The following is a 17666-nucleotide window of genomic DNA, read 5'->3' as shown; positions in this document are numbered from 1 at the left end:
TTCCAGCTAGCCAAATAGGAAAAAGCTAATCCCCTAGCAAAGTCCTTAGCAGTCTCCCATAGCATAGACGGACTAATAGCCGTGCCTGAGCTGATAGTCAAGAATTCCTGAAACTTCTTCAAAAAGTATTTGACAAATTTGGAATCCTTAAGCAGAAAAGGGTCCAAACACCAGTGCCGTAAACCGAGCCCTTAACTTTTGGCCTTAACCTCCAAATATACCGTTGCGTGATGAGAGACAGCTATATTCCCAATTTTACTGTTGGATCGAAAAGACAATTAAAATCCTCCCCATAATAATGTGCCTTGTTCCAAAAGCAGCTGCAAATGTGTTGCTGGTCAAAGCACAGCAGGCCAGGCAGCATCTCAGGAATAGAGAATTCGACGTTTCGAGCATGAGCCCTTCATCAGGAATAGACCTGCTGTGCTTTGACCAGCAACACATTTGCAGCTGTGATCTCCAGCATCTGCAGACCTCATTTTTTACATGTTCCAAAAGCACTCAATTTAGAGAACGCACTAATCAAAAATTTGAGGGGATGTGCTGGATGACAGTAGACATTTAAAATGCCATATTCCTCCCTGTGTATCAGGGCTTTAAGTATCATTAACTGTCCCTGCTCATCTTTCACCTGCTCTAATAATGTGAACTGAAGATTTTTCTGAATAAGTACCGCCACTCCCCTACTTTTAATAATAAAGGATGAAAAGAATACCCGGTCATAAGGCCCTCTGTTGTAATTTCAGGTGTTCCCCATCATCAAGATGGGTTTCCTGCAATAAAGCGATATCAATCCTTTCCCTCTTAAGGCTAGAAAGCACTTTTATCCTTTTAACAGGCGAATTACTTCCCTTAATGTTCCACGTGCACCATTTAATAAGACACTCAGCCATATCCCCTTTCAGAGACCCTTGAACCCCAGGGAAGGAAAATCCTGATTACAAAGTGCTGAGCATAAGTAAATAAAGAGTCATGGAGTCGAAGAACTGTATTTACAAAAACTACTCTATCATAACTATTAATTATTACTACCAAAAAACTACAAAGAAAACCAACTGTAAAATCTTGAATGGAAGACTCTTCCCCCTGCCCATGGGGGCACTCAACCTAGCCATCCCCTCCTTCACAGTTCCTTCAAACCCAGACTGTGCCCCAGCCTTAGGCCAGAAAAAAAAGAGATGATCCTTAAATCAACATAAAAAAGACAAAGTCAGGATGAACACTCCACCCGTCCCTGACTTCATGTCACCCTTACTTGTGACTAAAAGAGAAACAGAAGAAACAAAAAAAGGGGAGGAGACATCCATAAAATTTCCCATCAGAAAATCCAGTTATTATAAAAAAGGAACAACTTATTGCAAAGTTTTCCACCCTTTCCAAAAAAGAAATTATTAGGGAGAAAGAAAGGAATAAAAAAAGGAATGGAAAGAAGGAAAAGAGAACAAATATTAACTGTATTCTTCAGGCCAATCCATCTATTTTAAAGTGTCTACAAAATATTTTGCTTTATCTGCTGAATCAAATGTATAAACTGAGTCCTCATGGCTGAAATGGAGCACTGCGGGGTATCTCATGGAGTACTGGATGCCCAAGTTCCTCAGCCTCTTTTTAACTTCATCGAAGGACATCCTCTTTCAGATTACAGCTGCTGAAAAATCCTGGAAAAATATGATTTTTGACCCCTTGTACAGCAGTGCCTGCGGATCATTTCCCAGTAATCTAGAAGCTTCTATCACTTTTTGCTTGTCCTTACACGAGAGGAAGTGCACTAGGACTGGGCGGGGTCGCTGCATTAGCCCTGACCTATGCACTGTAACCTAATAAGCCCTTTCAATATGCAGTCTGCTGGACTCGATATGAAGGCCCAAGAACTTTGGCAGCCAGCTTTCAAAGAAGCTGACTGGCTGCTCACCTTCCTAACCTTTAGGGAGCCCGACAATTCGGAGATTTATTCTCCGACCTCGATTTTCAAGGTCATCGATATAGTCTCGCAAGGCCCACACCTCTCACTCCAGCACCTGGATCCAACTGGATGAGGACTCCATCGCAGCTTCCGAGGCCTTAGTTCGACCCTTCACCTCCTCCAACCACTCCCCGAGGCCCTGGATCTCCTGCTTATGCTTCTGCAGCATGGATGCGATAGGTTGGACCTTGGCACGAACCTCCCCATGAATCTCCTCAATCGCAGCCCCATCTTTCAAGGTAAGTCTCTCCATTGCCGCAGCCAATTCCTGTGAGTCTGTCAGGTCCCCGGGGTGCTCAGGAGAGGCTGCTGTTGCTGCTGTCCATGGTAAGCCTGGTGCTTCAGGGGAGTGTCCTCCCTGCTGCTGTTTGCTTGCTCCTTTTCCCTTTGGCATCCTTCCCACTCCCAATTATTAACAAATATGTGTCCTGTAAGGTTGTAAACTAATAATTCCACCACTTAAGTTGGCCAGGGATGGCAAAAAACATCAGTATGCCTTGGCTGTGAGGCAGACCTGTCCACAGCAGTTCTCCAAAATCGCTGCCATCTTGCCGAGTCAACCTCTGATTATTAAGGAATCTGAGAGTTTGGCTGTGAAGTATGATTTGGTCACTGCGACTGTCAGTTTGTTACCTGATTAGTCTGTGGAGCAATTCTAGTTCTTGCACAGGTCCTCAGATGTGAGGATGACTTTGCAAGTTCCACTGAGCAGAGTGTGCTTTGTATGTTTCAGTGCCTAATTGATATTCGGTGATCTACCTAGTTCTGTTCTTGTTCACCTTTTCCATTCTGGTTTAAATACAAGTTAAGAGTTAGAAGTCAGCCATTTTACTATAGGGCTGGAATTAGTTATAGGCCCAACCAGTATAAGAACAACAGATTTCTCCCAAGGAGATTGAATATGTGTTAATGGCAATCCAGCAGTTTCCTTATTATTGAGATCAGCATTTTATACCAGATTTAAATTGGTGGTGGGATTTGAATTCAAATTTCCAGAGTTTTAACCTAGGCCTTTGTACTAGTCTCATGATATCTACAACTTTATAAGCATTCCCCTACGTGGAATGTCAGTCAAAATGTTTCATCATTTCAGCAGCATTTTTTACTTGTCACCTAGTAGGACAAGGTGAAGAATTACTTGGGTTAATTCCCAATGTAGAAAATTTGTCTTCCACTTCTGGTCTCCTGTGCACTTTCTCCCACTGCACTTTCTCATCAATATTTGGTGACTATTTTCAGGTAGAGCAGCTGAGTCGATGAAATATCCACTCTCATCTATGATGCCTGAAATGTTCTCTTCTCTCCTTGAAGAGCTTCTTCAAACCATATTTTTTTAAATGATGCTCTTTTCAACATGACTGAAAATGATTTTTTTTTCCCATTGAAAAATGCTTTAGAAAAATTGCTACTTTGTATTAAAAGTAGACTGCATTTTATATAAAATATATGATAACTTAGAATTTTCAATGATTTTTTCCCATTGAAAAATGCTTTAGAAAAATTACCACATTGAAAATTATCATATATTTTATATAAAATGCAGTCTTCTTATAATACAAAGTTCACAAATTGTAGAATAATTCTTTTTAGTATCAAGTTCCTCTCTTTTCTTATTTACACTGCTTGATTAACTTAATTAAACACAGAATCCATTTTAAATTGTCAATAGACGAATAATTTGTCATCAAAGTGTGAGGAAGTCACAATATTCTGTGCAAAATTAAATAAAAACAAGAAATTTTTAACAGCATGTTTTCTTCTTGCCCTGTTAGGTTGTACTTTGTTGCAGCTCGTGAGGGTCACCTGCCTCAAATACTGTCCATGATCCATGTGACTCGATTCACACCAGTCTCAGCACTACTCATAAATGTAAGAATTCGGTCTCAATGCTGTCATGAGGTATTCTTTTCCTGCAAATGCAGTTACAATGTAAAAAGTTGATTTGAAGGGTATTTCCAGAATGGAAATCCTGATGAGCCATGTGATTCACTATTTGTGTGTCTTTTTATGTAATAGGACATGGCTATTTCTGTCATAAGTCCCCAACGTAATGTTTCAATGTATAAGAAATAGCACAGAGGTTAAAGTGCTTCGTCTGAAATACCGACATTTGGAAAATTGTGAGATGTACCCCTAAGTACCATCTCGGTGCATTTTAATTATCAGACATCTGGAACAAAGAATTGAAAATAGCATGGTTATGAAGAGTGAAGAGAATAGGAAGCAGATCAAGAAAAGCATGTATTGATTTATTCCAGTTGTGAGGAAGGGTCACTTAGCCCAAAACCTTACCATTGATTTCTCTCTATATATGCTACCAGGCCTACTCAGCATTTCAAGCAATTTCTGGTTTTGTTTCTGATTTACAGCAACCACTGTTACTTTGATTTTTCTTTTGGAAATAGTTGTTGGTCTACAGAGGTTTCAGTTTCATCTGATTAACAACTAACATATGAATTTAGATGTTATTTTCAATGAAAGAACAATATATATAGATTCTTTCAGAACAAAAGAATTGTCCAGAGAACTTTACAGTCAATGAAGAACTATAGAAATCTATTCACTATTCTTGAAGGAATTTACATTTTTACAAGATAGAAAAATGATCCACAGACTTCCTTTCTGCATGGAATAATAATTAAACAGACAGTATTTTTCATATAAAGTACTTACAAATTATATATTGAAAGAATGTACATGTGCCAGATTTTTGCAACTAAGATGGATAGCTCGAATTGGGAAATTTCCCAATTTGGCAGGCTGACCTCAGTGTAAAGAGTTCTAATACATATTTTCTTTATGGGGAGATGGAAGCTGCAAACAGTCAAGCCCACCAACTCTGCTAGCAAATCATGGACAGTCATCAGCAGATGAGTGGTACAGGCTTGTTAGAAGACCCACCTTGCTTCCCTGAGCATTCAGTCACCATTAAATTAAAAGTGGGTAGGCCCTCCTGCCCTCATTCCGCACAATGCTTCACACAAATTTCTTGCTAACTATTTCTTACCCACTCCCATGCATCTCTGATAGCATTATCTGGCATGGAATGAGATCCTATCAGTTGATCCCGTACTTTCTGATGCTACCTCATACCACCTTGTTATCTCCATAGTCACTTAACCAGAGATGACCTCAGGAACCCAATGGAGGTGAAAAAAAATTCCAACAATCCAGCAGAACTGTCCACTCAAAATATTTTTTAAAACTCTCATTCATGAAACCTTTATAGTGATTTTTAAATCCTTCATTTTCAATTGCTTATAAAAACACAAGCCTTTGTTCAAAGCTAATTCTTTGATAATCTCTAAATGTCAATCAAAATGTGAGTTCAGCCACTGCTAAGTGTTATTGTAATCTTTGGAAGTTAGCCAACCACTCATATTAACCTTAACTATATTAAGAGCCCTTGGGAATGCCAACATTGAAATCTGTTAAAACTGGAGGAACAATATTTGTTTTCTAACCTACACTGGATAGACCAAATAATCAAAGCAGCCCAGCAACCAGTGTCTTTTTTTAAACTCAACCTATTTTCTGTTCATTATTAAAAGATTAGGAATTAAAATCATGACACTTTCACTCACCTTATCTGTCCTTCAAGAGAATTCTGTTTATTCCATAAATTTGTGACTCTTACTCTGTTGGAATAACAAAACTTGCATTCGACGATAATTTCAAATGGCCCTTATGAGCTTGGGTTTCCCCACCAATGCTCAAATTACACAGGTTATTCACCCAGGAGAATTCATTCACATAGGCAAATAATCAGAGAAAGTGAGGACTGCAGATGCTGGCGTACCAGAGTTGAAAAATGTGGTGCTGGAAAAACACAGCAGGCCAGGCAGCATCCAAGGAGCAGGAGAATCGAAGGGCAGAAGCCAAATCTTCCTGACGTCGATTCTCCTGCTCCTCAGATGCTGTCTGGCCTGCTGTGTTTTTCCAGCACCACATTTTTCAACTCAAATAATCGGAGAAGACATGCACCTGCAAATAGAATGAATGGAAACACGAAAGGAGTATTGCTCCAATCACAGGTTCAATTTATCCAAACTGCTTACCAGCAAATCTATCAGCTTCTACCTTGGGAGTAAATCAGCTTATAATTGGAGCAACAGTAAAAGAAATTCTAAAATGGTAGACTGAGACTAGTGTGGATCTTGCAGCTTCTCCTGAGGGTCAGGTTTATTTCTAGATTTCTTAGGTATTACATTTCAATAGAATAAGATTTTTATTTTGATACATTTTTAGTTCCTTTACACTCAAAATCGCAAAAAAAAACCAAAAACAAATTTGAAAAATCATGTCTTTTTTTCAAAACGAGTTGTTATCAGACATTTTGAAGAGATCTATCAGCTTGTTCTTTTTCTATAAAATGACATGCTTGGAAGAGAGTTTGTTTTAAATAATGGATGAATGTTTTTCTAAACACAGTTATGTTTACAGAGTTTTTGCAGAGGCCTCCAGTTGTTGACTCTGGATTGAGTTTTTTTTTAATCAGAAGATTGTAAGCTGTCTGTTGGACTACTTGAGCAGGATTTTTTTAAAAAATTGTTTAGCTAAGATGTTGATTTTATTTAAGATTTATAAATTTGATTTTTAAAAATTTTTTTGCATTCTTAATACTAACTCTTTGGATAAAGAAAGGTGACATTGTAAGCTGCTCTTTTTAGGCTTAATGATATTGAGTGCATACAAGAGACAGTTAGATGGCTAGTAGATTTAGAGAAATGATTACACAGCAGGCTTAGTCAGATAGATGGATGACTATCAGGAAAGGTACGGTGGTTGCTATAGCTATTCCACTCCCAAACAGATACTCAGTTTTCAGTACTGTTGAAAAGGATAGTCTCTCAGAGAAATAGAAAAGACAGTTGGATCTTGGGTACTAAGAATGAATCTTATGTTAGGCAGGGTTTGACACAGTTTATAAGAATATTACTTATGAGTCTCCTATCAAGAGCACAGACAGGAGATTCTGCGACAGTGAGCATGAATCTAGGATACTATGTTGCTTCCTGATGCCAGGATTAAGGATGTCTCAAAATGTTTAAAGCATATTGTTAAAGGGCAGAGTGAGAAACCCGAAGTTATTGTGCACATTAGTAGGAATGACATAGGGTAAAAAAAAGGTATTACAGAATGAATAGAAGAGGTTAAGTAGAAGATTAAAGAATAGAACCTCACATGTAGTAATCTCTTGTTTACTCTTGGTGCCAAGCTCAAATGAGGGAAAGAATAAAAGGATAAAGAAAATATATCGATGGCTGAAGAGATGGCGAAGTGTTCAGGGATTCGGGTTCCTGGATCATTGGGAGCTCTTCTGAGGCAGAAAAGACGTGTTCAAAAGGGGATGGGTTTCACCTGTACTGAAATATCCTAGCAGAAAAATTTGCTAGTTCTATTAAGGGAGACTGTAAACTATTACAGAGGGTGAAGGGATTCTAAGTAGCAGAGTAAATAGAAAGATAAATGAGAATGTTTTTGAATCTGAAAAGAACAATTAGAAAAGACAGATGAGAGCAAGTCAGCGAATGAAGTAATTCTGAAAAATTAAACTGCATTTATTTCAATGCAAACGGTCTTACAGGTAATGCTGATGAACTCAGGGCATGTTTGGGAACATGGAATTGAGATGTCATAGCTATTATAGAAATTTGGCTGAGGGATGGACAGGACTTGCAGCTCAATGGTCCGGGTTTCAGATTCTATCGGAGGAATGGAAAAAGAAGCAAAGAGCAGGAGAATTGGCGTTATAGATTAAAAAAAAATATTGCTGTAACTGGAAGATATTTCTGAAAAATCGTCTAATGAAAATATATGGGTTGAAATTGGAAATTTAGAGGGAATGATCACCTTGATGGGATTGAACTATAGACTTCCCAATAGGGAACTCAGAGAAATTCAGAAACAAATATGGAGAAAGATCTCAGATATATGTACTTTAATTTTCCAAACATTGACTGGGATTACCGTAGTATTAAAGGTTTTGACAGTGAAGAACTCATTAACTCCTATTAGAGAAGGAGGAAACTTGACCTTCTCTTTGGTAATAAAGTCAAAAGCCACACGACACCAGGTAGGGCAAGTGATTGAAATGATAGTAGGAAACACCTTGGTCTAGTGAAGGTAATTCTATTTGTATTACAATAGTTATGGAAAAGGATATACTTCCCATAAAAATTAAAGTTTTAATTGAAGTAAGACAAATTTTAAAGGTATGAGACAAGAACTTTCAAAAATTGATTGGAGTAGATAGTTTGCAGATAAAGTGACATCTGATAAGTGGGAGGCTCCCAGAAGTGTGATAACGAGTTATCATGTTCCAGTTAGAGTGAAAAGTAAGGTTGGTAAAATTAGAGAACAATGCATGAATAAAGATACCAAAATTCTAGTCAAGAATTAAAAACAACAACTGGGTTCAAATAAATCTCTTGAATAGTATAAAGAGTGTGGAGACATTCTTAAGAGGGAGATCAGAAAGACGAAGAGAGGACATGAGGTAGCTTTGTCAAATAAGGTTAAGGATAATCCAAATGACATTCTACTAGTACATTAAGAGCAAAAGAACACCAAGAGATACAGTAGGGCCACTTTAAGGATCAAATAGATCATTTTTGTTTTGAACCTCAGGAGATGGGAGAAGTTTAAATAAATATTTGCTTCAGTTTTACTGTGAAGAAAGAAAGAAGCTAGAGAACTCAGGGAAATAAATAATATGTTTTGAAAACAGGTTACAGTACAAAAGAGGAAGTGCTGGAGGTCTTAAAATATAAAGATGAATAAATCTCTAGGGCCTGATCCAGTTTCACCCAGAATTTTGTGAGAAATTAGAAAGGAAATTGCAGACCCTTTGCAGAAATATTTGTATCATCTTTAAATACAGGTGGGGTGCTGAATGACTAGAGAGTGCCTTTTGTTTAAGAAGGAATTTAAGGAGAATATCCTAGCAGGGAAATCCTAACAAGGTATTATAGATCGGTGAGTCTGACTTCGCAGGTGGGTAAGTCATTGATGAGGATTCTGAAAGACAGGATTTTTATGCAATTGGACAGGCCAGAAATGATTAGGGATAGTCAGCATTGTTTCATATGAGGGAAATAATGTCTCACAAACTTGATTGCGTTTTTGAGAAAGTAGCCAAGATTGACAGGGCAGAGCGGTAGACATTAGTAAAATCTTTGACAAGATCCCATATGGTAGACTAATTGGTAAAGTTAGATCATGTGGGATTCAGGGTGAGTGTGCCAGTTAGATCTGCTCTGTCCTTTTCCATCACTATTTAAAAACTATTAGAATTATGGCAGCTGGCCCCAAAGTGCTCCCCCACTGCCACCTTAGTCACCTGCACTGCCTTATTTCCCAAGAGTAGGGTCATAGGACGGAGTTGTAGAGTGGCCGGTGTTGGACGGGATTGGGGTGGGGGGTTGTGTTGGATGGGTTTGGGGTGGCCAGGGGCGTGTTGGATTGGGATGGGATGGGGTTGATGGAGTTGGGGGCAGGGCTCGCATGCTGTGCTGCTGCAGTCTCCTGAACAGGGAACAGACTTTAAAAACTTCCAAGCCCTGAGGAAAGGCATTTAATCAATTATCTGAATGAAATAGTGCCCATCCATCTCGTTTGAATAATCGAGGTTCCCCTGTATATTAGATCCCTTCCAACTCAGGTGCAATTGACCCTCCTTGTACAGGTCACTTCTACCCCAGAAGAGATTCCAATGATCCAAAAATGTGAATCCTTCTCTGATACACTAGCTCCTCAGCCATACATGCATCTGCTCTATATTCCTTTTCCTACCCTCAGTAGCTCGCAGCACCGGGAGTAATCCAGATATTACTACTCTCAAGGACCACCTTTTTAACTTCCTGCCTCTCTATATTCTCCCTTAAGAATCTCATCCTTTTCCCTTCCTTTGTCATTGGTTCCAATGTGTACAATGACCTCCTGCTGGTCCCTCTCCTGCTTGACAGCATTCTGCACCCTCTCTGAGACATCCTTGATCCTGTCACCAGGGAAGCAACACACCATTATGATTTTTCACTGCCAGCCACAGAAACATCTGTCTGTGCCTCGGAGAGCGCCCTAACACAGTTAATCTCTTCGAACCCAATGTACCCCTCATTGCATGAGAGCCAGTCTCAATACCAGAAATGTTCTTGCTACATTCCCCTGAGAATCCATCATCCACTACATTTTCCAAAACAGCATATTTGTTTGAAATGGGGATAGCCACAGAAGACTCCTGTGAAAATGAAATCTATCTGAAATGGGGCCAATCATGCAATGCAGCTGTTTTCCGGATCTTCCAAATCATCTCAACTGAGATGCCTGGTCCTGTTTTTCAGAAAAAGTAGACATCCTGTAGAATGGTCTAGTCTTAACAGTCATTCGAACTTTTCAATGCCTATAACAAGTGCTTCAGCACTTTGCAATGTTCTTAAGCTGTGAAAGGCATTAAATAACAGTCTTTTGATTGGCCACTTTAGTAACATGCAACTTTTATCTTTGAAACATTTTCACTATGCAGTTTTACTCATAAATACATGAAGAAATCTCTATTTCCATTTATATGATCCTGTAGGAACAAGTAGAACCTTACTTAAGTAATCAATTCTCTGCTGGATTATTTCCATTATAAAGACTTTGTGTGCCAAAAGAATATGTTTAGCTTGTTAAGGAATTTACACAAGGAAATCTATCAGTGTCCTGTGGAAAATGGCAGGATTTAATGTAGGACAGACTTTGGCAAAACCAAGGTCAGACCCATTTGCAGAGATCTGTAGAGACTATTTTGTCACTAAATAGAATTCCAATGCCCGAATGTTTCTTTTGTAACAGGTTTGATAACAGGATTTTTTCAGTGACATGGGATAAAATTTGTCTAAATAGTTGTGTGAACTCCTCACTGAAAGTAATAAAAATAGTTTAAGAACAACCTGGCAGCTGACATCTAAGTATCTGACCTGGGCTATCAACTGTTTATATGCCACATTCAGCAAATAGTATGCTTTGCTTTGATTGGACTGATCTCGATTAACTCTAAAACTGGACTAAAGTCACAGCCTATATGTTTTTTTTAATGGTGCCACTCACAAATTACATATGCGATTGTGATATCTGAGAGGACAGCAGTGGCAAGACATATAAGCCTTTGAATAAAAAGTCCCCAGGCTTTCCCTTTTTAGAATATAATGAAGGATTCCTCAAGAGTTGCTACAACTCTAATTAATGTCTAATTATGATGTTCACTCTTGGCAGGGTATACTAACAATGATCTTCCTGATTGTGTACGACATAGTTGAACTTATTTACTACTATAGCTTCATTTATTGGTTCTTTATGGGATTGACTATCATCGGGCAAATCTATCTACGCTATAAGCAGCCAAACAGACGCAGGCCTGTCAAGGTAAGGCCTACATATACAGAAATTCAGGCGATTAGAAGGTTTAACCAATGAATAATTCAACTAAGATTATGATGCTCCTAATCTTCTATTGTGCAAAGTTTACTAATCTTAGATTGGGAATAAGTATAATTGGCCTCTGTTTCCCTGGGTTAGCCAAGAGAAAAATTAATATGGTTGTAATAATTATCCATTAAACTCTGCTGGAAAGCATGTAAGCATATCCAATAAGAATATTGTTAGATTTGACCGTGGTGCCCCTGCTGCAAAACCTGACAAGGTCAGGCATCCTGTACAACCATACCTAATGTAAAGAGTAAGTACCTTGGGAATGGTGGTGAGAATATTGTTGAGAAAAGCTCACCTCGCCTTGTAATCTAGTAAGATTTAAGGGACAAAGAACTCACAAATTCCACTATTTAATGAAAATAAGATCAATTTATTCCTTAACTCTAAAAGTGAACATTAAACAACTATTCACAACTCTAAGCCCCTCCTTTCTCTTAACTGATTATCTGCCTTCAACTTTATAACAATTAGCACACTTATTAAAATTACATCAACTTCATTTCAAAACTATACAGCAGCTATTGTCATTGTCTCTTCTTCCGTCTGAAGATCTCCCTGGGTCGTCATCTTTTACTGTAAATATTTTTTATATGAAAAAGGTACCTTTGATAGTGTTTTTGAATGGCAGTCTCTCTGTGGCAATGGCAGTTACTCTGTCTGACTTTCAAATTGCCTGCCTTTTTTTATCCCAATATCGGATCGTCTCATTGAACCAATGTTGGCCAAACAAATTCAAAATTGATTGGGATTTAGTATCCAGGCATAATTTAAACTGATTGGTTAAATTCAAATTGTCAAAGCTACCACCCACTCAGGTATCTATTTCACAGCCAAACGTTACATAATTTAAATTTTCCGGTACACTGAGACTGCTAGTTAGTCATATGACAGGTGCTTGTAAGCTCTCAGTGCAAAACAGTATTTTTTCAATATGAGTACAATAACATGCCTTCAACTTCAAGGCAGTAAATAAAAACTAGAATTCAAAGCTGGTTTCAGTGATAGAGACTTTGAAACTTTTATTCAATATCATGTATTACCCATCTTGTTCACTGATATCCTTTGAGGAAGGAAATCTGCCCTTTTTGTCCAGCCTACAAGTGACTTCAGAGTCACGGCAAGGTGGTTGACTTTCAACTGTACTCTGAAATAGCCTACCAGCCCACTTGATTGTATTAAATCACAGCAGAAAGAATGAATCAGTGCTCTGGATGCCAAGTAGTATTCCAAGAGGTACTTTACCATCACCTTGAAAGGGCAGTTAGAGATGAACAACAAATGCTGGCCTTGCCTGTGTCAATCTCATCTCATGAATGATTTTTTTTAAAAGCATAAGCCAATACATTAAGCCAGAAGAATTAGCTGTTTGAACTAGGGTCTTTGTTTAATGGTTAGATGTTTTCTCATCAACCTGTTCAGAGATGTTATTACACACCTCTACAGCAGATAGGTCTTGAACTGCCTTCACTGTCTAGTGAGAATGGAGGAAAGAAATTTGAATCTGGTATCTCACTCTTAATTACTGCCCAGTGACACGCTGAAAAAAATACAAATACAGTTAATTAGTAACAGAAACACCTTTGGTTGTGATGTTTCTCAGGCTCTCTTAGAAACAATAGCCGAGTTGTGAGGTACCTTAACATCGAGAGATACCACCTTCAGGGAAGGTGGGGGTCAGGGGTGGCAGTAGAGGGGTGGGTGGGTGTAATTCCAAAATACATAATTGGATTCACTATTTTATAAAATCTAAGATTAAAGACTTCTATTTCAATAAAGAAATGCTGAGATCAAAATAGTATGAACAAAAAGTACACCAGACTCCGTGTATATTTAATGTTTCCCATTGTTAATCTTTAACAATTTAGCTCAACTTTTAAGGTTTTGCGCCCTTTTTCTGCATTGTCCACCAAGGGAATCACCAATCTTATCAAATCCTTTAATCATCTTGAATAACTCAATTGAGTTATTCTGATAACAATCTGCATTCAAGGGAATTTCAACTGATTCCAAACAAGTTGCCCTTGTCATTTAATTCTTTTAACTTGGTATTGAGTAAATCAGCAGTGCAATGGCCTGTTTATCTTTCCTGATATGTAGAAGCAAGAAATTAATGTATTCTAGTAGTCAGATTCCTGGTGGCTAATTTACAACGTAATACAAAGCTTATAACTTTTGCTTTCATTTCTTACAGTTCTTATAAGTCTGATCTCTTTTCTTTCCCAATCAGCTCAACCTGTTTTGCCCAATTTTATTCTGTCTATGTACTGCCTGTTTGTCAGCAATACCTGTATACACCGATGGTATGAATTCCCTGATTGGGATTGCAATTGTCTTGTCTGGACTACCAGTCTTCATCATTGGTCACTGCGTAGCAAAAGTAAAATGGCCAATTTGTTTCCAAAGAATTACAAGTAGGTAACAGGTTTAAACAATGTGTTTGTAAATAATGAGCTTTTAAATGACAAATAGCTAAGGCCTCTTAGATTCTGTTAAACATGTTCATGCCAAAATTTATCTACAGGAATATTGTTCTTTGCAAATCGTAATGACAAGTCACCTAGTACCTCCTCAAAAGCTAGTTTAAACACAAGTGAAGCCCTGAGCCTACTTGCGATATGACAATCTCTTTCTAAAACCGATTGGCCAGACACCAGGAATACTTCCCTTGCTCTTCTTCAAAGTAGTGCCTTGCATTTCTTTTAAATCCACTTGAATGTGAGATAGGGCCTTGATTTAACAATGAGAAACAGCATCTTGTCAGTACTGCACCAAAGGGTCAGCCTTCATTTTGATGTGCAAGAATTGGAGGAGTGTGACTTGACAGTTTCTGACTCAAAGGTAAACTTTTAGTAATCAGAAACAGACCCTTGGTCCAACTCGGACGTGCTGACCAGACATGTCAATCTGACCTAGTCCCATTTGCCAGCATTTGGCCCATATCCCTCAAAACCCTTCCTGTTCTTACCCTCATCTGGATGCCTTTTAAATGTTGTAACTGTAGCCACCTCCATCTCTTCCTCTAGCAGCTCGTGTCAACCATGCACGACCCTCTCCACACAAGATTACCCCTCAGGGTGTTTATAAATCATTCCCCTCTCACCTTAAACCTACGCCCTTCAGTCTTGGATTTTCCCCCACCCTCTGAAAAATACTTTAACTATTCACCCTATCTATGCCCCTTAATTTTATAAACTTCTGTAAGGTCACCACACAACCTCTGATGCCCCAGGGGAAAAAAGAAAAGTTCCAGCCTATTCAGCCTCTCCCTAGAACTCAAATCCTCCAGCTCCAGCAACATTTTTGTAAATTTTTTCTGTACCCACTTAAGTGTAACAACATCCTTCCTAAAGAAGGGTGACCAGAATTGTACAGGGCAGTCTTCTAAAAGTGGCCTCACCAATGTCCTGTATAGCTGCAACATGACATCCCATGTCCTCCACTCAATGTTTTTTCATGTAATGTGGGCATCGCTGACTAGATCAATAGTTAGTGCCCATTCACCACCTCTTGAATCGTTGCAATTTGTGTGGTTTAGGTACAATTGATAGTGTTGATTTTGATCCAGCTAAAATGAAGGAACAGCAACATAGTTCCAAATCAGGAACTGTGCGCGCCATGGAGGGCAACTTACAGGTAGTGACATTCCTGTGCATCCGTTGTTATAATCCTTCTAGGTAACAACGGAACATAGGAAGATTCTGTGGGAAAAACCTTGGTGAGTTGCTGCAGTGCACCTTAAAGATGGTACACAGTGCTATGTTGGTGGAAGTGAATGTTGAGGATGAGATAAAAATGGGGTGCCAATCATGAGAGATATTTTTACCTGGACGGTGTCAAGTTACAAATTGAGTCACATCTTACAATTTTGTTGCAATAGTTCAAAATCACTTCAATGACTATAACGCTTTAAGCTGTCTCGCAGTAATGGATGGTGCTACTGGGAAAATATAGTTAGTGTGCATGCAACATGATTCAAAGCATAAAACTACTTTGCTCCCAATTTTACCATCTTCAAAGCTTCACAAGTCCTTCCTTTCCTGAAACTAATTTAGCAACCTGTTCAACTACGATGGATTAGAGTGGCACAGCGGTTAGCTCTGCTGCTTCACAGTACCAGGGACCCACGTTCAATTCCAGTCTTGGGCTACAGTAGGGCTTGTGAAGCAAGAGTCAGAAAAATAGATTTTTAGGGGGCTTCAGATCTGGGAGGTAGAGATTAGAGATGTGGAAGAATGAAATTGGTAAACATAAATGGAAATTTTTAATTTGACTACATAACTTGATTATTTTTCCAATGTGTGTGGTTTGAATGAGAACTACTTTTCTCCACAGCTAAAACATGTAAAAGCTTGCAGCTGTTATTTTATTGCGTCAAGATCGACAAAGATCACAGTCCAATTGTGACAAATACTGGCACAGCGGATGAACAGAGTTGACGAGGAAATTACAAACTAAATTCCTCACAGCTGCAATACCTGAGTTTGTTGTCAGACTGAATAAACTGATCAGCATTAAATGTGTGAATTTATGTTTTGCTGTGCTTTACACCATGACATATATACACAGTCCAAGATGTTTATTACAGAAAAAGTAGCTAGTTTCACTTTAACAATGTTAAAAATATTTATGCAATTATATTTTTTAAACCCAAATGTTAAGTCAATCTAGCAGTTTTACCTGGTGCAAAAGCTCATTGGAAAAAAAGTGGTAGATTAGAGGCAAATAAAAGATTTTACATTTCCGCAGAAATCAGTGGCTCACCCTGTTCCTGTCAAGGTACCGGATTGTTAGGGAAAGTTGCAGCCACACAAAATGTTGTTTAATAGTTCTGTAGCTTGGATTGGAATATTTTATTGCCAAACAATATGCTAGAATACTTTTCTTGCCCAGCTTTTTCACTTTCAGTGATACAGGCGTATTTCCAAAATTTCCTTCTTGGTGGTTACTTGGTTTAGACGATGCTTGCATCATTGCACAGCCATAAATATGGGTGGGAGTGCCACAGCAATAAACCAACAGTTGTTCCCAGCAATGTTTTGTCAATTTGGTCGTCCTTACAATTCACAGATTTGGTCACTCATACTGTTGTGTGTGGTCTTTTCTTTTTGATTGTGGAAAATCCAACTTTCAGAAAATGAAGCTACAATTTCAGACTTTCAGATACTGTTTGTGTATAACTACTTTAGTTTTGGAATATGTTTCAAATTTTAACTTGACTTAATCCCACAGAAACAAAACTTCACTAATGAAGTAGTTCTTTATATTAAAGATAACAAAAAGTTAAATTTACAATTTTGGGGTCAGCAAGATGGCAGAACTTCATAAAAACCAATTGCCCTGAACCACCACAGTTTCAATCTAAGCCTTAAATGTACTTGTTTCCATCAACCTCAGGTACACAAAAAAGGGTTTAAAAAAAAAAGAAAAATATTTTGGACCACTACTCAGATGACTACTCAGTTTAGCTTTTCTACACAAATGCTGATGTGGGTGTAGAGGAAAGTCACATTAAAACCTTTTCAAATTATGAGACAAAATATGTTGTGACTATTACTAATGAGTTTGCACATTCTCCCCGTGTCTGCATGGGTTTCATCCGAGTGCTCCGGTTTCCTCCCACAGTCCAAAGATGTGCAGATTAGGTGAATTGGCCATGCTAAATTGTCCGTAGTGTTAAGTGAAAGGGTAAATGTAGGGGAATGGGTCTGGGTGGGTTGCTCTTTGGAGGGTCATTGTGGACTTGTTGGGCCGAAGGGCCTGTTTCCACACTAAGTAATCTAACCTAATCTACTAAATAATTGGATTTCAACTCTCGGCATAAAAGGCAGAATGTACTCTGAATTTGCCAGCGGGAATCATTTCCTGAGATATTAGGATTACCCAGGGTATACATAGCACACTATTTGTACATGGTGGGACTGTATTGTATTCTTTTCAAAAACGTTTACTTATGTTATGACAGCAAAAGGGCTGTTTGACTATTAAATAAAAATTTTGGATTAACAACTGTCATTCCCCTGAAGGTATGCTGAGACACAAATTTAAATGTATAAATGGGTATCTGTTCAAATACGGTTTTTAAAAAGCCTGTTCACTTCACCTAAAATCGAAAACATCTTTCACATAAGCCATCAAGGTGATAGAAAGAATAAATATAAATGAAGATATCCCTTTTACTACTTGAATAGAACAGACAATCATGAATGTGAGAAAATGCAATAATCCATTACTA

At 38.3% G+C, this 17666-nt stretch overlaps 1 protein-coding gene across 1 annotated transcript in view; it reads left to right on the top strand.

Moving 5' to 3' along the window:
- LOC132823595 (Y+L amino acid transporter 2-like) overlaps positions 1-14053 on the top strand; it is an 86935-nt gene extending 72882 nt beyond the window's left edge. The window contains exons 6-9 of the mRNA XM_060837513.1: positions 3736-3832; positions 11219-11368; positions 13662-13845; positions 13956-14053. Coding sequence (XP_060693496.1) covers positions 3736-3832; positions 11219-11368; positions 13662-13845; positions 13956-14053 — 529 coding nt within the window. The remainder of the gene's footprint in view (positions 1-3735; positions 3833-11218; positions 11369-13661; positions 13846-13955) is intronic.
- The last annotated feature ends 3613 nt before the right edge of the window (positions 14054-17666 follow it).

The sequence above is a fragment of the Hemiscyllium ocellatum genome, chromosome 17 (genome assembly GCF_020745735.1).
Source record: "Hemiscyllium ocellatum isolate sHemOce1 chromosome 17, sHemOce1.pat.X.cur, whole genome shotgun sequence".
In the NCBI taxonomy this organism is placed as follows: domain Eukaryota; kingdom Metazoa; phylum Chordata; class Chondrichthyes; order Orectolobiformes; family Hemiscylliidae; genus Hemiscyllium; species Hemiscyllium ocellatum.
Note: the sequence above shows the minus strand (reverse complement) of the source record. Positions and strands in the feature narration are given on the sequence as shown.